We start from the raw sequence: 21,208 nt of genomic DNA on the forward strand, positions 1-21,208 counted from the left end.
ATGCCTAAAAGGTGAAATATGAAACCACACTTTCATACGTGACGACTACATGACAACATTTTTTTTCACCTTTCATTCTACGATAACACAACCTTAAAAACTAACTATAACACCAATTAAAATCATATTCTCTTTCCTGACTCATTGTTCAATGATTCAGTACGTGTAGCTTTACAACGAGACCATACATAGCTCAAAGAATAAGATAATCGGGCTAACTATACAAGAAAAAAATTGACTACCAGAAGATATTTACCAACTCTTGTTGAAAGTCATCAACCAAACAACTTAAATTTTATAACCCTTTGAACGTTACTCTAATTTCACATTGTATAGGTTTGATATTCCAAATATTTGAAATGTATATACATGGATACAACAATAGAGTTTTCTCACTCAATCCATAACTATAACTATAAATATAAATACTCTTTATGTAGAAAATTTAAATTTCTGACTTTTTTAAACTTAGTGTAATTTAATCAAACAACAAAAACCCAAACAAAAAACCGAGTCGAATACATCTGTTGATGACTCTTTTAACAACTTTATTTCGATTATGGCTCTGGTTCTTGTTCCGGTTCTTCTTTGGATTCAGGTTTATTTTTTACTGAGCCTGTTTTTGCAAAGTCAGCATAACTACCCTTCTCTTTAAATAGTTGAGCAAAGTGTGGTTTGCAAAACAACGTCCCATCTAAAGCCGCGTAGTTAGACGGTGTGAGTTTGCAACCTCCATGAGCGCATCGGAAGCACTGGTTATGGTAAAATTCTCCCTCCACGGTTACCTACAAATCAATCATATGCAAAACGTCACGAACCAGTTATACATATTTTGAGATTTAAGAGTTCAAAACAAACCTTTTCTAGTGGATACACAGTTTTGCTACAAACTGCACATTTGTCCACGGTCCCGGAGAACATGGAAGATAGTTTGCTAGCAAGTTTACTAGGGCTCCTTCCCTGTTAAAAATACTACGTTCAAATTTTAATATCCATACAATTATACATATGTGGGTGGGTGCGTTTAATAAATAACCAATTTTAAATAAGTTGGTTAGTAAACATAATGAAAGATGTAAATAGATGAAATTATTTAATTGTTTATGTATCAGAATCAAGTCAAGAAGTACACGTCTTTATATGGTTCTTATAATTATCTATTTAAAATTGGTTATGCATTAAACGACCATTTGTTGATACACGTACATATATTGCGAACTTAGAAGAGTTCAAAGAGAGTAATTTTACGTACCATGTCATTTGCTCTGCTAGCTGATGATCATAAAAATTCAAGTCAGTTTTAAATATCAACGAGATAATTACATAGCAATCGATAATTTAATTTGTAGAAAGCATACATGGCATTCTCGCAGCGCCTCCAAGCTCCTTGAACTTTTGATCGAAATGAGGTTTACAATAGAGTGATCCATCCAATTGAAAGTAGCTACTCATCTAACATATAAACATTACAAACATAATTTCCGAAGCTAAAAATAGTAGTAATAAAAACAATATGTTATGTTTATATTCCACGTATGTTTTTTTAATATAACATGATGATAATTTTTTGAAACAAAACCAACATTTATTAATAAAAATGACCAAACGTATTGGATCGATCCTATATCTGTAATTAAGGAAAGAAATAAAGAAACTGAAAATCTTCTAACACCGATTAATCAATTTTGGATTTGAACATGCTCTAAAGAATTATATATAACAATTCCGTGATCTGAAACAATATGAGAGAATAAAATTATAAAACAATAAACATACCGAAAGTTTTCCATTGCATTGGACACATTTAAAGCATATTTTATGATACGGGACTCCATCGGCAGAAATCATTTCAACGAAATGAACGGTTTTATCACAAGCCCTGCATTTCTGAATTGTCCCGCTAAATGACATTTCTTACCACGCTTCTAACTTTTTTGGAAAAACAAACGAAAACTAAAATGGAGAAACAACCTAAAAATATTAATGGTTTAAAGTATAAAAACATGAAATGGTGTTATTGACTGGACAAGATTGTTTTGGCATCAAGGGTGGAGCTATACATATGCATGTTTATCAAAGAAGTTTTAAGAATATTTAGGAGATAATACACATTACCCCTTGTATTTTCTACTTAAATCAATTGTGTAGTTACAAGAAAAACTATATTACATGTTAAACTTTGTGTATTCTTTAAGGTGGCAAAAAAATGATTCAAGATTATGAGAGTGGCAGTGACGAGTGATGTATGATATAATTAAATAAACAGTGAAGAAAATCATAATTTAGCCAACGAGCTGGTGGTAGACTGATCATAATTTAACCAACGAGCTGGTGGTAGACTGATAAGAAAGAGTCGTGATGTTCCATATTACCCAGGTGGTTTGTTTTGGCGGCACCTGGTGATGATGGAAGACTACACGAGTGTATCCCGAGGTGTTGAGTTTCGTAAGTAGTCCATTTGGAGAATTCGTTACCGTTATAAAAAAATGTATATTGATTTTATTAATCCCAACTATTATCTATTGGTCGTTGCTGATCCCAACTAACGAAATGAATGATAATGATCCCACCTTTATCATATTCGTTGCCAATTGTCCACGACTAACAGAATGTCAATGTCTGTAATTGCAGGTTACTGAAAAAACGTTTTTGGCTAAAAAAAACTCAATATTTTCGTCCCAACATCTTTGAAACTTTAGAACGGACATATAGGAACTTTTTCTAGTAAAAGTTCACTAATTATTGACGTCGCCTGAACACTAGAACCATCGGTAGAATTGGTTACCGGTGCTCAAATGCTGGTGGCGAGTCAATTGGTAGTGGCGTTCAAGTTGAGTTTCATGGTAAAAAAATGTGACTTGTTTTAGCCGAAAACGTTATTCTTGTAACCCGCAACTAACGGCGTTAACATTCTGTTAGTCGCTGGCTGTTGGGAATAAATATGATAATATGTGAGATCGTTATCAGTCAATTCATTAGTTGGAACAACAACAACCAAAAGACGATAGATATTGTATCACCCGTACGAATTATCAAAACAATTCTTCAACGTCAAATAATAAAATAAGGTCAAATAAGTAAAATAATAAAATGTGATTTTCCCTAAAATTATAAAACATAAAAATTAAGAAGACTGCAAGCAACCACCCAACCAACGGCGGCGATGGACGGCGGCGATAAGACCAGAAGCCTCCGGCTATGCAGCATCTGCAACCTCCGGCGACCAGCTCTCAAACGACCCAAAACCCTTCAACAGGTTTAACTTTAAACCTTATAAATTGAAACCCTTTATTCTTTACTTTAGGGTTAATCTTTATTATTAAAATTGATTTATATGAATCCATATAGTAATAATATTTGTGGGTTTTGTTATATTAATATTATTATCATTATTTTGGTTATTATAAAGATTTGCAGGGAATGTTTTTATGTGGTATTTGAGGAAGAGATTCATACTGCAATTGTGGAAAATAACCTCTTTAAGCCCGGGGAGCGTATCGCCATCGGAGCTTCTGGTGGAAAAGGTAGTTATTATGATTGTTAAGCTTGTATCAACTTTAAAGTTTAAACCTTTAAAAAAAAACTAAACTTGTGCCATAATTTTGAGAAATGTGTATAAAAGATTTGATTTTTGTGTGCAGATTCTACGGTTCTTGCGTATGTGATGTCGGAGTTAAACCGACGCCACAACTACGGTTTAGATCTGTTTCTGTTATCGGTTGATGAAGGGATTACGGGCTATAGAGATGACTCACTTGAAACCGTTAAAAGAAACGAGGTTCAGGTATAAGTTATCGTTATATTCATAAAAAGGAAAGTTTTCGGACTGTAAAGTTACAATTTTGTTCGTTTAGTGGTTATGATTTTTATTCACACTTTGTAAATTTCTATTTATGATTTGCAGTACGGTTTGCCACTCAAAGTTGTTTCGTATAAGGATCTGTACGGTTGGACAATGGACGAGATTGTCAAGATGATCGGTTTAAAGAATAATTGCACGTTTTGTGGCGTTTTTCGGCGCCAGGTCAGCCATTTATACTTAAGTTTAATACGAATATTAGTGTCTGAATTTGGCTATTAATTATTAGCGTTTGGAAATCTTTTTTCTTTAAGGCTCTTGATCGTGGTGCTGCTTTGTTAAAAGTAGACAAGTTAGCTACCGGACATAACGCTGATGATATTGCTGAAACGGTTCTTTTAAATATTCTGCGAGGCGACATTGCTAGGTAATGCAAAAAAATATTTTTTTTTGTTTCTATGATTATGTTTAGTGTGAATATTAATGTATTAATCTACTTTGGTTATGTTTGTAGATTAAGCAGATGCACATCTATAATTACTGGTGAAGATGGACCGATTCCTAGATGCAAGCCGTTTAAGTACACATACGAGAAGGAAATTGTTATATATCCTTTATTTGTTAACTTTTTTTATTTTTGTATATTTGTATTTTATGATTGTTGTTGCAAAACCTTAATCGTTGGTTACGTATGCATACTTTAAGAAACTCGACTACTTTTCAACAGAATGTAAGTTCGTTATATACCCTCCATAAAAGTTGCAACATTTTTTAATTTTTTTTGTTTTTCTTAAAAAAAAGTTGTGTTTTGTAAAACGCAGGCATATATTCACCAAACGCGTATCGTGGTTTTGCTCGGGAGTTTATTAAAGATCTAGAGAGAATAAGGTTTGTTTGCATATATGTAACGACTGATACTTGACTTAAAGATTGAATACAAATACTTTTATACAAGCGTGAGTTTTGTTTAATTTAAATGGTTTGACAATATAGACCTCGAGCAATACTCGACATCATAAAATCAGGCAAGGATTTCAGGATCGCGACAACCACAAAGATGCCCGAGCAGGGAACGTGTCAACGATGTGGCTATATATCTAGCCAGGTAAGTTTATTTGTTTATTTAAATAGTTATTGTTATAATAATATTATTATTATAGTTTTTTAAATTTTATTTCACATGTTTATTATAAACTTGCAGAAATGGTGTAAAGCGTGTGTTTTGTTGGACGGGTTGAATCGGGGTTTGCCAAAGCTTGGGATTGGGAGGACTCGAGGGGTAAACGGTGAGAGTCAAAAGGATGGTCAACAAAATGGTGTGAAGAATTTACAGAGCAAAGCATGTGGAGGTCTTGATTTCTAATGAAGTTTATTTCTTGAGGCTTAGTTTTGATATCAGTTTTAACTTCAAATTATTTAATATTTTGATCCTTTTATATATAACACAAACCGAACTACATCTGGATAATGGGTAAGCGAGCAACAAGCTGCGCCGCTATCCCCTTATGAATCGCAAAGCATATTCTACTAAATATAAATCCTTGGTTCCTCGGGCTCTGCGAGTCACTGTGAACCACCTTCTGCACCCGCTCCAAGAAGCGAACCGCCTCGGGAGCTAGGGATCCAAAAGTGTCGAAGGCAAATGGAATGAACACGTGCTGATTCTCCAAACACGATGTCTCATGCTTAGCAACCTTCCTAGACTCCGCTCTCAAAACTGCCTGTCTCGGTACGAAGCCACTGTCTCTCAGCTCCACCAACGGGGACAGTAAAAGATAGATTGTTTATTTATTGGCTTATAATGTTCATGAACAATTTTTATTATTCAAAAAAAAATACAAAAGAACGAACACGTTTTGGACATATTACGATTATATTATTGGTTTTCCCTTTCGTTTGCTATACCGACTATCGGGTGCATTAAACATAACACTTAACATAAGTGTGATAGTTGTACCTCAAAACACTTGATAAGTGTGTTGATAGTACCAATCAAACACTTAAAACAAATGTGTGATACTTGTACCAAAATCCCACACAATTTCTATTATAAATATATCACTAAACAGTAAACACATAACATTTTCATACACAAAACTTTCTCATATAGCATTTGGTTACCATGGCAGATATTGAGATGAGTGATGGTAGTGAGGGGTTGTCAGAACCGGAACCAATTAAGGGTGTACGAACTGGAACCAATTAAGGTTTAAATTATCAGTTTAGGGACAACATGGTACGGAACACCAAAAGGCTAACACACCCGACTAATATCCTGAGCACCACTGGCATTCTGGTCCCCACCACCGAACGTGCCAAGTACAACACTGTGTGAAACGGCAACACGTGGACGTGAACCAGGAGCATTAGAATCTGGTCCTGTAACAATAATGCGACAATGAAATTATAGCACTTAATATGGCATAAAGTGATAAAGAGGTAATCGCATTCATACCTGTGTTAGTGTTACTACTATTTGTAGTTGTGTTGGCAGAAGAACCAGAAGAAGGTTGCGACTCAACAGGCTGTCTAGCCACAAGATGCAATGTGTGTCCGCTTTCAACGTCTATAAACCGTTAAGGCTTTCAAGCATGAACATATGATCTTCACTTTAACATATTAATAATCAAACTAATTAAAAAACAGGATACGATATTCAGAAAGACGATGTTCACCTTTCAGAACCTTGCCCCTAAAGATCAATCTTTGTTGTCCAGCCGGGAGGCCCACATCATTAGCTATTTTCTCCTTCAATGCTGAAACCAGCATCTGAAATTTAACATAGAAAAAAGCCAAATGAGCAATTTGATTAACAAGATATAAACATATGTAACTATATAAGTAAAAAATAAACACATGATACATTTTTATCGACACGAAAGTTGTACAACTGTGATTCAAGTGTCTTGATATGGATGTCAACTGTTGAGTCAGAGCTTTCTCCAGTAACATTGCTCATGCTCACATGTTCATCTGCCATTGGATAGTTGAATCTGAAACAAGAACCATAACACAATGAGGTAAATAAAAGTGCATGCCAACAGCACTAAAAAACACGCACATAACACATAACAACACATCAAAATCTGCCAGTAGCGGGAGTAGCAATACGTAAAAAGCTTGTCAGGAAGGCATACACAATACACAAACACGTATTAACATCATCATCGTACTCAGTAAATCCCACCAATAGCAAAGCTATGGTAGGGTCTAATGAGGGTAAAATGTAGACAGCCTTACCTCTACCCCATAGGAATAGAAAGGCTGCTTCCAGTGAGACCCTCGGCTCGCTAGAGGTTTTGCATCAAGCCTTGGACATAAGGCACATAACACTCAACCATCAGGACCCAGACCAATTGGTGCATGTACCCTTGTCTTTCGGCTATCAACGCCACCACATGATGCCTGATTAACCTTCCGTCACTTTTAACGTTATTTTCACAAAATTAGTGAAATAACGTCAAAATTAGTGCAGTTTCACTTTTGCCCACCCAAGGGCCCACACAAATTAACAAAAACCTAAAAAAAATTCAGATCCCACCCCCCAACCGACTAGGTTTACGCTCCCCCTGCACCAAAAAACACTCCTAATCCCTAAAGCCGATACGTTCTCCTAGAAATCCCTAATCCTACGTCTCCACGAGCTACTATCACTATTGATCAAGAAATTAAGTAAAAGTAATATAAACCTAATATCAATATGACAATATATGTAAACCGCAGCACATAATGCACACATTCAGCTTCAAACATGACCATATCAACATATTATAACAATTCATCAACTACCCAGATCGTAAATCAAAACTCTGATGCTAATCCTAATAAAGTTTCAATCTTTAACAAAAACAAAACCATACAGCTTAATTAGGGTTTTGGGTTTCAATCACACAGTAAAAAAATTGGGGGTTTTGCCAAATACACGTATAATCAAAGCCTCAACTTCCGATTTCAATCAAAATATATAAAGTCGATACATTTAACAGCAAATCGATGGTTAATAATAATAACTCACTTGATTGACGGATATGAGATCAGAAATCAATCCGTATTAAGTTACAAAGAAGGTTAATTTGGATGATATATATGTATATATATATTATTACTTTATACTTACAGAGTGGATGGATGGTTGAATGCCGAATAGTGACTGACGTGTTGATTGACTCCCTGAAGATTCGTAGAACGATCTAGAACAAACAAACTAACTAACAATTGACTATGTATGTAAGATATTGTATATGTATATGTATGTATATATTCACTTATACATATTGATGGGCAAAAGGGTAATTTGACACTCCCTCAGACTCCGTAATATTTATTACCCTGGTGACGTTACAGGTTGATCTCAGACGTTGTTTCTTGTATCTACGTTTATGGTTATATTTATTACAGTCGTTATTGTTCGTTATATTTTAAGAATTGAATTGAGCGGTTATAACATGCGTTCAGTATGTGGTGTGTTTATTATTCAGTTGGGATTCAATCGGTTACGGAATTCAATTTGCAATGATTTCAATCAACTATGTATTATCAGGTATATTGTTTTAAGTTTTGTATCAGTCCATATATGTATTCGTCTTCTTTAGTTTCCTTTATGTATTTGGTTCAATTGATTTAGGATTCGGTTGATTATGTATGTATGTGTGTATTCACACAATATTATATGTTATTGGTGTGTGTCATCAAAACATTACAATTCATGTATTAGGGTGTGGAAGATAATATCATAAATATGTTATTTAATGGTTATATTTGTAAGTTATAAAAGTTTTTATCTTTTTAATTGTTATAGCTAAAAAATCATTGTTTCATTGTGTATGAAATGTTTGGAAAAAAAATATTGTCTCTGGATAATCAATCACATGTAAAAAATATAGATAAAAGAGGGTAAAAATGAGGATGTGTAATGGTGCTATAAGGTGAAGAAGCGAGATTTGCATATGATGTTCATTGACTTTGAGAAGGCTTACGAAAGATGTCACGTCTAATGATCTAGGATAACATTGAAAGAAGAGGGGTGTTTGTCAAGTGTATGGAGATAGTTAAGGATATGTATCACGAGGTTGAAACATATGTGTGCGCACTAGTGGAATACATTTTGAGTTGAAATCTTTATTTTTCACCGCACTCAGTTTGTGTAAAAATCCATATATTTATGTTTTTTGAGTTAGAAAAAAATTTCATCACAAGAACCCATTAGTTTTTATTCAAAACTTCTCCATGTGGTTACAAATTTGACCAATGTCACTTTCTGAAATGACATTATAAGTCTTTAAAGTTCCCCATATATAGACCATCAAACACCTAACTTAACAATTATTCGTTCTGTTAGCTGATTTTTTAGTAAATATCTTCAAAAATGGATTTCTATTCAAAACTTTATTAAAGAACCTAATGATGATTATAATTCATTATGAAAAGTTATAGTGTTTAAATACTACCAATATAGAAAATCCAACTTGGGTCAATTTCTTAAAGTTGAATACATAGTTTTTATACAATACTTACAATTCCTGCTATCTTTTCAAGTCTAATAACAGAAAAGGTTAGACTCACATAGTCACAGTCACGCATTCACGTACGATTTTAAATTTTTAATAAAACTGAATTTCCAGATATACTATCATTTCACCCAAAACTCATTTCTATATGGGGATTTATGGGGTTTAGTGTTAAAAGAAAAGCTTACCGCTTGTTCTTCTATGATTGAAGATGACTATAGACTTCATTCTCCACTTTTAACATTCAATCCTTTCAAGCATCAAAACCTCATTCATGGCTATCGTATATATTACCACCGGTCTCCACCCTTTCACACTAACATTTTAATTGTAAAGTGAATATACATGTTTTGATGTAGAACCTCATTTTAATTGTAAAGTGAAGATACATGTTTTGATGTGTAATCAAGTTTTACTTATTTCGTCTTTTCGAGTACTTACACTTGAATAAGCTATTCATTTCCACCATAAAACGTACAACTTCATATTACAACTTTCATTTATAAAATTTACAAACAAACAAACGTACCCAGTAAAATCCCACTTATAGCATAAACTACTAGTAGGGTTTACGAAGGGTGGGATGAGGACAAGCTGAAATTGCCTATATCCCAAGGGTTAAAGAGGTTGTTCTTATTGAAAACTCGGCTCTAGAAAACCCTTTTTTAAATGTACAAAGTAATTAAGAAAATCATAAACTGACAGGACACATGAGTATAAATAATAATTTTGGTACACTACCAATAGACATGAAACTAAAGAACTAGATAAGCAACCAGTTAAAAATGCATAAACAAAGGCTAGTGTTGCACTTTTACATTAAAACCGACGTAAGACATATACAAAGCTAAGGTAAGCCTAGAGCAAAGCGAAAGCACATGAATACAATAAGAGTAAGAAAGAATCAAAGATCATGACTGCTAGCCTTCATTACTATTTCAATCACTAAAATTTTTAAATATGATCAGTCTTCATTACTCGTTCCAAAATAAAACTCAAGATGTTACAAATACCATCCCTTTCACGTGTTTATGTCCTCGAAGCTAGTTATGTATCAAACAAGCAGGGGGTATAACTTAATCATCTCTTCTTCCGATCCCCAATTAGTACCAGACCCCCTTCCAGTGCTTCGATTGTACTTTCACTTGATACAATATTTTGTTACAAAGTTGCTTGACCTTACTGTATTGACATTCATAATTATATAAGTATTAAACTAAAAAGAGTCGGGGTTTTACAACGTTAAAATCTATTTATTTATCATGTCGCCCAAATAATGTATAAAGTTCCCGCACCATTATCATTCACACCGTCACCATCGCCCAACACCCTGCTACAACTAACAAACCGATCGCGGTTGTCGCCACATTCCAATTTTTCCAAATATTTGACTAAGCATAATCACCTTTTGACTTTTTCAATGCATCACAAATTCAATTTTCGAAAATTTTCAATTATTGTAGATTCCATTATCGAAATATTTCTTCGAGCCGCACATAAAGCATCAAATAGCAAGGACAATTAAAATCCTGTATGGTCTTGACATTGTAACGCCCCAACTTTTTTTAGTGTAATATTTATATAATTATGAATGCCAAGACCATAAGGTCAAGCCACTTCGTATCTAAATAGTGTATCAAGTTAAAGTACAATCGAAGCAGTGAAAAGGGGTCTAAAGTTCCTGCACCATTATCATTGACACCGCCACCATCGCTCAACACCCTGCCATAAATCGTCATTCTCGTCTCATCGCAATCGCCACCCACCTTCCAGTTTCTTCAAATATTTGACTAAAACATAATCACTTTTTGACTTCTTCAATGCATCACAAATATAATTTTCCAGAACTTTCAATTACCGTTGATTTCATTATCGAAATTTTTCTTCCAGTCGGACATAAAGCGTCAAATAGCAAAGACTGTTAAAATCCCGTCACATATAGACTTCAAGAAAACGCTTTTAAAAAACATAAATGACGATTTTTTTAAAGTTAAACTTTGTAAAATAGTAAACAAGTTTCAAAGTGCTTCAATCAGGTCACTCAAGTTTAAAAAATGTTATAATTAAGTCCCTCAACTTTCATATTTTATTAAATTAAATGTTTTAACATTATTTTTTTTAGCATGTGTTGCTTTCAATGAAAAATAATCTTTTTATCAGGTCACTCAGGAAAGCGGTTAAACCTGCTTTGTTATATGGGACAGGCTGTTGGGCCATCAAGAAAACACAAGTGTGTAAGATGGAGGCGGCGGAGATGAGGATGTTGAGGTGGATGCGTGGGCACACAAGGTTAGACCGAGTAACAAATGAGATTTTTAGGGAACAACTAGGAGTTGTTAGCATATGTGAAAAAAAAAATTAAAAGAGGGGAGATTGAGATGGTATGGACATATGAAGAGAAGACATGTAACATTGCCAGTTAGAGCAGTGGAATACCTCAATGTAGAAGGAATGAGGAGTAGATGCAAACCCAAATTGATTTGGGATGAGAGGAAAACATGATTTGCTAAACTTACACCTCTCTGAGGACATGGTCCACGACAGGACTTCATGAAGACATGGGATTAAGGTTAAGGAGTCCTAGAGAATGCCACTTTTGAAACTTAACTTTAGCGTATGGACGTAAACTCTTCTACATTTTAGGAGATTTTGCTTGTGCTTGTTCTTTTGCTGGTATGTCTATTTGGATTCTATGATCTCATATGTGCTGATATTTAACTACGCCACTTTATCACTATATGTTTTGTTATTTGTACATATGTATTTGTATGTTGCATGCTTTGGAGCCGAATGTCTCTTTGGAAACAGCCTCTCTATCAGACTATCCTCATGGATAGAGGTAAGGTCTGCCTACATCACACCTTCCCCAAACCCTACTAATAGCTTTTGATATTAGTGAAATTAACTAGGCACATTTGTTGTTGTTGTAAATACATATAACGCAAATCCCGACCCCACATCTTCTCCTCCATCACTTTCTTGACCCACAAAAAATCCAACGAGACTCGATTTGAAGGTTCAGTAGCTCGATTTAAAAAATAGTTGCGTGAACGAGTGAATGACGTAATCGAAACACTGGTTTATTTAAAAAAAAAGTGATTATTATAATGAACAGGGGATCCGTGTGATCTAAAAATCTAAAAACAAACTAAACCAGATATCGGGCCAAACCAAACCAAGGGTTCACTTCATCGTCATCGTAATCGTAATCGTAATCGTAATCGAATCACACACGCACTCCGATCATCTTCCGATGAGCAATAATAGTAACAACAACAACAACTACGGCAACAACAACCGCCGGTATCCTCCCGGTATCGGCAACGGCCGCGGCTACGACGGTGGCGGCGGCGGTAACTTCCAACCAAACCCTAATTACCAGCACCACCATCATAATCATCAACCACGAAACCCTAATCAGTTTCATCAACCCAGACACCAATCACAGTACGCTCCAAAACAACAACAATCCGGACCACCACAGCAACAACAGCAGCAGCAGCAACAACAGTGGCTGAGACGAAACCCTAACCCTACTCCTGTTAATGAAGCTGACAAATCAGTCTATTCCGATGGCGGCACCATCGATTCAAGGTTAATTGATGTGTTAATTTGTGTTATGTGACGTTTAATTGATGTATTGTTGAACTAATTGACTTTTTATTTTGAAACCCTAATTTAATTGTGTGAATTAGTTTGAGTAAAGATCTGTACAAGGTTAATTGATGTGTTCATTTGTGTTATATTACATATGATTGTTGTATTGTTGAACCAATTTGATGTATGAAACCCTAATTTTGAAACCCTAATCTAATTGTATGAATTGGTTTGAGTAAAGATCTGTACAAGGTTAGTGTACAGGACGGAATAATAGTTCATTTGTGTATGTTTTTGTTTGTTATGTGATTATAATTATATTTATATCTGCACGCGTGTGGAGCTGTTTATGAAGAAAGCCGGTATTGTGTAATGGATATTTGGTTAGAATATTTATAGTAGGTTATTAGGTTAGGATACTGGTTATATTTGACTTTTGAGTTATGACGTTTTCAGTGATTCAAGTAGGTGTCTGTTTTAGCCGTTTTGAACACGTCATAGTTGATGCTATGTGACTATATCTGTTTGATCCGTTTTGAACACGTGAGAGTTGATGCTATGAGACTATCAATCTCAAGTAGGCATTTGTTTGATCCGTTTTGAACACGTGATAGTTGATGCTATGAGACTATCAATCTCAAGTAGGCATTTGTTTGAGCCGTTTTGAACACGTGATAGCTGATGCTATGTGACTATCAATCTCAAGTGGGTATCTGTTTGAGCCGTTTTGAACACGTGATAGTTGATGCTATGTGACTATCAATCTCTGATGTCAGCTTTTTTATCAGGCTGTATCTGCAGTGGAGTATAATACCTCAAAACTCTCAAAGCTGATATGGTTCAATCCTTGCATTTATGCAGTCTGTTTTCTATCTCTCTTTTATACCATGTTTTAATTAGTTTAACTTATGCTAAATTTGTGGCTACAAAGTATGACTTGAAACTCGAAAGTCTTGTTTCTTGGTGAACAAACAGATGCCGTTGAATAAATGGCGGGCTTTTTTATTCTTTGTTTTTTTCTCTATTCTTTTCATTCCTTCACGTGTTATCGTAAAAGATCTTTTTTTCTGTAGCAACACGTGTGCGTTTGTTCGTTTATGATGAAATCATTGTTGTCGTTTTCTTAAAAAGACTTTATTATAGCCGTTTTCTCTTTTGTTTCTTGATTTGTGTCTCTTGTGCTCGTCTGTGATTGTTCATGAACGCATATAGTTACTAAACGTGACTTCTTCCTGCAATCTTACACGCTATCAGTTGTATTTGTTTATTATGTTAGATTTGTTGTTTGCATCCTATGCTAGAGTATTTTCAAAAGTTTTGGTCATTGCATTGGATCTTTAGGCTTTAATTCAATGATGTTTTAAACTGTTTATCTTATATACAGTGCATAATTATTTGTAATTAGGCCTTTATGCTTATATGTTTACTTGTGAACTTATATCTGTTTGCATTTTGGGTGATTAGCTCTCAAGACTGGAAGGCCAAACTGAATGTACCTGCAGCAGATACCCGCTACAAGACTGAGGTACGTTAGTACATATGCAATTTTAACTCTTTTGTCGCAGTGATGCATCATGCATTTTCTTTTCGTGTGTGTCAGTGTGTCTTATCTTTGTTTAGTAGTTTTTTATCTATTAATAACAAGTGTACAGTTTATAAATACAGAAAGTTCTGATTGTTATCTTAAGATAATTATTTACGTCTGTTTGGTTGTTACCTGAGATCATATGTAGATGATACTAGATGATCCAAATAGCAAAAAGATTTATACTTATTCTGGAAATTAGCATTTACAATAAACCTTTTTTTATGATATGATTGTTCCATTTTTTTTACAGGATGTCACTGCTACAAAAGGAAATGAATTTGAGGATTATTTTTTGAAAAGGGAGCTACTTATGGGGATCTATGAAAAGGGTTTCGAAAGACCCTCACCTATACAGGAAGAAAGTATCCCAATTGCACTGACTGGAAGTGATATTCTTGCAAGAGCCAAAAATGGAACTGGAAAGACAGCAGCTTTTTGTATTCCAGTCCTTGAAAAGATTGACACAGATAAAAATATTATTCAAGGTTAACATTAATCTTTTCATGTGTTAATTTTGACCAATATGCATTTTACTTCTAGCTAACTTGTGGTTTTTGCAATAATTACAGCTGTCATATTAGTTCCAACCAGAGAATTAGCTCTACAAACATCTCAAGTCTGCAAGGAACTAGGAAAACATTTACAAATTCAAGTGATGGTCACTACTGGAGGAACAAGTTTAAAAGATGATATAATGCGTTTATATCAACCCGTTCATTTGTTGGTTGGTACACCTGGAAGAATTCTTGATCTTACCAAAAAGGGAATATGCAAATTGTCTGAATGTGCAATGTTGGTTATGGACGAGGTAAGCAAATCTGAATATAGTATACAAATTGTGTTTATTTGAATTTAAAGTAAATATAATATGTGTTTTTTCTTTAATGCAGGCTGATAAACTGTTGTCCCCGGAGTTTCAGCCGTCTGTGGAAGAGCTAATTGGATTTCTTCCCAAACAAAGACAAATTCTGATGTTTTCAGCTACGTTTCCAGTTACAGTCAAAGATTTCAAGGACAGATACCTGAAAAAACCATATGTGGTTAATTTGATGGATGAACTTACTCTTAAAGGTATCACACAGTTTTATGCGTTTGTAGAAGAAAGGCAGAAGGTTCATTGTCTCAATACTCTTTTCTCTAAGGTTAGGTCAAACTTAATATCTTTTTATTTTGGTAAATGTTGTCGTTACTTTTTTATTAATCTTGATGTTTTTTTTTGTTAACAGTTGCAAATCAATCAATCTATAATCTTTTGCAACTCGGTCAACCGAGTTGACCTATTAGCTAAGAAAATTACAGAGCTGGGTTACTCTTGTTTCTATATTCATGCTAAAATGTTGCAAGATCACAGGAATCGTGTCTTTCATGACTTCCGCAACGGTGCATGCAGGAACCTTGTTTGTACTGGTATATTCTTCTTCATGCTTTGCTTTGCGAAATAGCTTTTTACAGTTACTTTGATTCACACTAATGTATAATATGTTTGTTTTGACAGATCTGTTTACAAGGGGTATAGATATTCAAGCAGTGAATGTTGTGATTAATTTTGATTTTCCCAAGAATGCTGAAACATATCTTCACAGGGTAAATTCTTTATTAATTATTACACTAAATAAGCTCAAACAACATATCTGCTTTTGAATGATATTGAATGAAATATGTTGGTCTTTTGATATTTAGGTGGGACGTTCTGGAAGGTTTGGACATCTAGGGTTAGCTGTGAATTTAATAACTTATGAAGATCGATTTAACATGTAAGCATTATTTCATTTCTCATGTAATGCATTAGTGGTTTGCCAGATTCACATGTGCCAATGTGTTTGTTTGCAGGTATAGGATTGAGCAGGAGCTTGGGACCGAAATAAAACAAATTCCCCCGCAAATTGATCAAGCCATTTATTGCGCTTGAAAGATGCTCCTCACGTGATATAGTCACGCATTTGTGTAAGTCAAAACTGAAGTCGTCAATTTGGAGAAAGAAGTATGGTGTGTTAACAAGCATCGACTCGAGAAAATCTGGATTTTAAGTAATGAAATATACATCTAATTGGTTATTTTGGGAAACCAAGGACAAATGCTGGTTTCTTTTCCGTCACCCTGTTTTTCGTTTAAGTTTTAGCGTCTTTATCTTTTAGGTTGTTTGACTTTGCATCTTTCAAAAAACCAAAGAAAAAAACAAAAAAACAAAACAAAAAAAAAAAGTAGAGTAGAAAGAAAAAGAAAAAGAAAAAAAAAATGTCTGAACTTTTAGATTTTGTTGTTTTGGTTATGAATTTGAGTTTTTCTTTTCTGTTCTAGACTTGTTTTTTTATCTGTGCAAGGACCAAATCTGGCTAGTATGCTGGAAAGTGTTCTTTTTTCATTATATTTTTTAATTCACAGCTGCTGCTGTTACGAGGACTTATTGTAAATTTGTAGTGACTTGAGTTTTAAATTAAAAAAAAATCTTGAAAAGTGGTTGTGTTCAAATTATGTAGATGTATAAGCAGGCGTGTATTGAGATAGATGCATCATGCATACACATTTCTAAATACTTCCCATTTGGTTAAGTCAAAACAGACTCGGGTTACAATTTGATTTTTCCATCGTATTTTTTATAGCGTGACGAGAGAAAGTTGTGGTGACGATAGTTGTGGTATTAGGATAATGCTGACGAAACTTTTTAAACAGAAAACCAAATTGAACCGAAACATCTAAAACTGAATAAACCAAGGATATGAGCAACCCTATTGTAACCAAAACCTGACGACACATGCCTATCAAGCTCTGACTTCTTGTTCACCTAATTTCAACAGACCGACTGTTCTGTTCCAAAATCATACAACCTTTACTGCTTGTCAAAAGCACAACAATCAAGCTTAGATGTCGATGGCTGCACTAAGGGAGGCGTTTCATACCTCTTGTTTCTATTCCAAACTCTTCAATGTATTTCGATCCACTCATGTTCTCACCGAGTATGATATGATCTCCATTTCTCAGTGTCGTCGTATACTCTTCTTTTTAATAGTTATTCTTTGAATCCGAACACACATTTGAATTAAAAAAAAACGCACAGTCTATAACTAAAAAAATGTTTTCCTTATCTGTCATTTGGATCACTAACTGTCACTACTGACCTACCCGTTTATCTCTGTTTCACTCTCCAAACCCACCATAGATGAGAAAGCCTGAATTTTTTAAATTAAGTTTTATAACCATTATGAAACCTTTAATCATGTGCCCCCATATTCTCATCTATACTACTAGTCCCAATACACAATCAGAATCTTTCTTCTTGTACCCGCCACCGTGTACACACAACTTTCCAAAAACAATAAACAAAAGTACACAACATATAAACTTGTGCAAGTGCATCATTTTATAACATTAAAAAGATCCGCAAATAGCAAAAACAATTAAAAAAATAGACAGATCTTCTGGTAGACGTATCACATTGGGATTTGATGTTATCAACATTTTGATTCTCATTCTAATATTTTCATGTTTAAATATCATCATTCAAACTTATGAAACTGATTCAAAAGAGGAACAATAACATGAAACTGGCTGCATTGCTTGCTATTGTAACCGCGTCGCTATTGGTGGTGCCGCTAATACTGCCGCCATTGCCTCCGCCGCCTATGATGATGATGTTGTTTCCCGTCGGGATTATGGCCGCACTTGTTTTTATTGTGATCCCCCCGGTTGAGCTTTCGCCAGCTAATAATAATCGGATTCGTTTGTAGTAGAGCTTCGATTATGGTTGTGAAAATCGCTAGGTGGTGTCAAGTCAGTCAACTGTGAAGTTGCGAGTAGTCAGCGTAGTAAGAGAATACTCTTGGATTACTCGGTGCCTAGGCGTGATATTTGCAAATCACATGTTATTTATGATTTATGATTTATCTATAAATTTTGTTATTTTGTTATATGCATGTAACAGAATTTACATTATAGTTTTGTTTTTTTTTTAACAAAAAAAAAATAATATTGAGATAGTTATGTAGTTTGTAATTTTATATCATGACCAGTTATTGTGTTCAAACTTTGAATCATTAAAGAGAGAAATCAGAAACTAGTGAATAGAATGGAGAGGGTAAATAAGTCATTTTGCATAATCGTCCGGTTTAGTTTGTTATTTTTTGTAACCATAGTTAGCAGTTCGATCACGAAATTCAAAATGAGTTTTAAGACGCGCTAATTGTCGTCCCCACAAACCTAATTCACGTTAAACATGAACATGTTATTGCTCAATTTGGGTCTCACTTGTCTTTTTCTCGTTAACAACTTTTTTTCGTGTTGTCTTTCAAAGAAAAATCATCACTTATTATCGTTAAAAGTCTTATCTTTTTCACAACCGGAAATCACATATCCGTCTATTTCTATTCCTAAATCTAGATCGACAATTATGAATTATGTATGTGTAACTCAAACCCTGAACCTAAAAAAAAGACGGTATCATTATGTGTACATCTTAATATCATTAACCTACAAGCCGTTACATAAAAATACTTAAATATCAATTAAATCATTTTAGCTTGTACAATAGTTTTATGACTGTGTTGTGCTTTGTTAATGAGTTAAACGTTACTTACTATTTTAACCGAACCGATAACCGGATTTTGGTTATAATTGATCGTTTTCGGTTACAAACAAATCGGTATTTTGATTTTCGACGTGATCGCCCCCCCCCCCCATCAAATTCGTTTCAGTTAATAACTTCAATCAAGTTTGGTATTTGAAAGAAACAATTATAATAATATATTAATGAATTTAATTCTAAAAACTGAAACAACCTTTTTATAACATAACATAAAGAGTTTGGATTAAATACAAATTTAATTAACGTAGTGTAATTATATATACAACATAGTGTAATTACAATTACACTATGATTTAATTACATAATTACACTACTTGATTCTCACAGTTAACACGTTAATTTAATTTGTACGTTAAGTTTCTCCTAACATAAATTATACAAATTTAAATAAATAGCACTAAGGTGTCCCATGCAATCCACCACCTATGGCCAAGGGAGGCTCGGAGGGTGTGCGAGCCACGCCATCGGCCGGGGCACATAAGTTTCGGGGGCACAAACTTTTATACATATTACATATATATGTTTCTTAGGTATTAAAAATAAGGTTATTTGCAATGGTTTATGAGATAATTACATGCTCAGAATGGTTTCTGGTTATAATAAATCGGTCGATAATAGTTTTATCCATGTACATTAGCGAATAAAAAACTTTTGTTAAGGCCTACGAGCCTTTTTATTTTGGCTCGGCCGAGGTATTAAATTCTCGGAGACGGCCCTGCTTGTGGCCTGTCAATAGGACGACTTGGGTTCTTTAGTGGAGGCTCAAGTTCGATCCTCACTTGCTTTACTTTAGATAGATTATAACAATTTGAGTTAGGCCTTGTGAGGTAATTGCCAATGCGAACTTTGAAGTTTGGTGACCAGGATCAATAAACACAAACAATAGTTTTAGATCATAAGCTCGATCCTTGTAACTTTCATTAGCTCGAAAATTACAATACTCAAATCTCTTAATGATATAACCCACAAGCTCGGGTATATATACTAGTTTAAACATGAAAACCTAATTAGACTAGAATACAAACTCCTTATCATACTCAAACACTAATCAGTAAAAACATATTTAAGCAATAAATAATAAATAAATCCCATGTTGTCCAAGTCATTTGCTCGACTTGTTCACCAAGTAATTTATTCCATGTAAACCAAGTCACGTGCTCAACTTGATAAACAAGACACCAACTCATCATAGGCTCGATGAGTCGATCCAACGGAAATTACGTCCAACAAACTTAAGCCCACCTGGGTTTTCGTCCCACCCCGTGTTATGCCAGAGAATTCTGTTGTCAAGTGATAGCCAGCGATATGTGTGACACCCGGTAAATTTCTCAATCCTATAAACTAAGTAATCAACCTAATAATTAGGTGATTGTAAATATCGAGCGCGCCATGTTAGTCAGCGCGTGCATTTGTTATGTGCGCCCTGCGCGAGCGCGCCATGTTAGTCAGCGCGTGCATTTGTTATGTGCGCCCTGCGCGAGCGCGCCATGTTAAGAACCAGCGTGAGCATATGTTATATGCGCCATGCGCGAATGTTTTGGCTTTATGTTTTCATGTACCTTAACGTTATGATGTCTAATGGGTTGACCGTCACGCATGATGCTAAGGCGGGTGCACCCTAAATCGTTTATGCGCGTGCGGAAGGGAACTAACCTCCCCGCATGGCGGGAACATTGAGAGCTAGTTTGTCTGAAGCTCCAAGATGGAATTGACTTCAACATAACTGATCACTATGTTGAAATACCAAGACCACCTGGAGAATCTACAAATGAAACTCAATGTCCCTGACTGCGAGAAGGTCACGCACCTACCCGCAGCAAAGAAATGTCCTTCACGCAGAAAGCTATGCGCACAAAGTAATACGCGCAGAACACTTAGTCTATTCTCCAGTTGTAAGGAGATTACTCCCGCCCAAAAAGAAACGGTAGCGTGTTTCAGAGATTTTCCACTTTTTACTGTACACTGACAAAGTACCTGAAAAAGCACACTGTAACATGAAAAGTCAACTGTCAGCCACCCTACTCCCACCAACCACAGACCTGCATGTCCTGACCAAATCAAAATCAAAATCTTTTATCCACTACTCCACTTTTAAATAAATAATAATAATTTCCATACTTTATCATCATTACCCCTAG

The 21,208-nt window shown here is 34.8% G+C and overlaps 4 protein-coding genes across 4 annotated transcripts; 2 read left to right on the plus strand and 2 right to left on the minus strand.

The window, feature by feature from the left end:
* Nucleotides 1-536: 536 nt before the first annotated feature.
* LOC143605739 (LIM domain-containing protein WLIM2a-like) lies at nucleotides 537-1,911 on the minus strand. The gene is made up of 5 exons (XM_077081743.1): nucleotides 1,777-1,911; nucleotides 1,359-1,452; nucleotides 1,253-1,272; nucleotides 859-960; nucleotides 537-785 (listed from the first exon to the last, which is right to left on the minus strand). The coding sequence occupies exons 1-5, from the start codon at nucleotides 1,909-1,911 to the stop codon at nucleotides 558-560; spliced, it is 579 nt and encodes a 192-aa protein (XP_076937858.1). The 3' UTR covers nucleotides 537-557.
* Nucleotides 1,912-3,103: 1,192 nt separating this feature from the next.
* LOC143605736 (cytoplasmic tRNA 2-thiolation protein 1) lies at nucleotides 3,104-5,195 on the plus strand. The gene is made up of 10 exons (XM_077081741.1): nucleotides 3,104-3,256; nucleotides 3,410-3,524; nucleotides 3,642-3,784; nucleotides 3,905-4,024; nucleotides 4,114-4,226; nucleotides 4,314-4,406; nucleotides 4,489-4,529; nucleotides 4,621-4,687; nucleotides 4,793-4,904; nucleotides 5,001-5,195. The coding sequence occupies exons 1-10, from the start codon at nucleotides 3,164-3,166 to the stop codon at nucleotides 5,160-5,162; spliced, it is 1,059 nt and encodes a 352-aa protein (XP_076937856.1). The 5' UTR covers nucleotides 3,104-3,163; the 3' UTR covers nucleotides 5,163-5,195.
* An 858-nt stretch (nucleotides 5,196-6,053) lies between these two features.
* On the minus strand, nucleotides 6,054-8,001 carry LOC143605741 (ubiquitin-like domain-containing protein CIP73). Its single transcript, XM_077081744.1, has 5 exons — nucleotides 7,917-8,001; nucleotides 6,663-6,792; nucleotides 6,451-6,568; nucleotides 6,255-6,365; nucleotides 6,054-6,178 (listed from the first exon to the last, which is right to left on the minus strand). The coding sequence occupies exons 2-5, from the start codon at nucleotides 6,777-6,779 to the stop codon at nucleotides 6,054-6,056; spliced, it is 471 nt and encodes a 156-aa protein (XP_076937859.1). The 5' UTR covers nucleotides 6,780-6,792; nucleotides 7,917-8,001.
* Nucleotides 8,002-12,549: 4,548 nt separating this feature from the next.
* Nucleotides 12,550-16,609, plus strand: LOC143605737 (DEAD-box ATP-dependent RNA helicase 8-like). The gene is made up of 9 exons (XM_077081742.1): nucleotides 12,550-12,900; nucleotides 14,368-14,428; nucleotides 14,742-14,976; nucleotides 15,061-15,299; nucleotides 15,382-15,633; nucleotides 15,718-15,898; nucleotides 15,987-16,075; nucleotides 16,172-16,245; nucleotides 16,322-16,609. The coding sequence occupies exons 1-9, from the start codon at nucleotides 12,560-12,562 to the stop codon at nucleotides 16,398-16,400; spliced, it is 1,551 nt and encodes a 516-aa protein (XP_076937857.1). The 5' UTR covers nucleotides 12,550-12,559; the 3' UTR covers nucleotides 16,401-16,609.
* The last annotated feature ends 4,599 nt before the right edge of the window (nucleotides 16,610-21,208 follow it).

Source organism: Bidens hawaiensis, unplaced genomic scaffold, assembly GCF_021521415.1.
Source record: "Bidens hawaiensis isolate Kalapana, Puna unplaced genomic scaffold, B.hawaiensis_p1.1 tig00071022_1, whole genome shotgun sequence".
NCBI lineage: Eukaryota > Viridiplantae > Streptophyta > Magnoliopsida > Asterales > Asteraceae > Bidens > Bidens hawaiensis.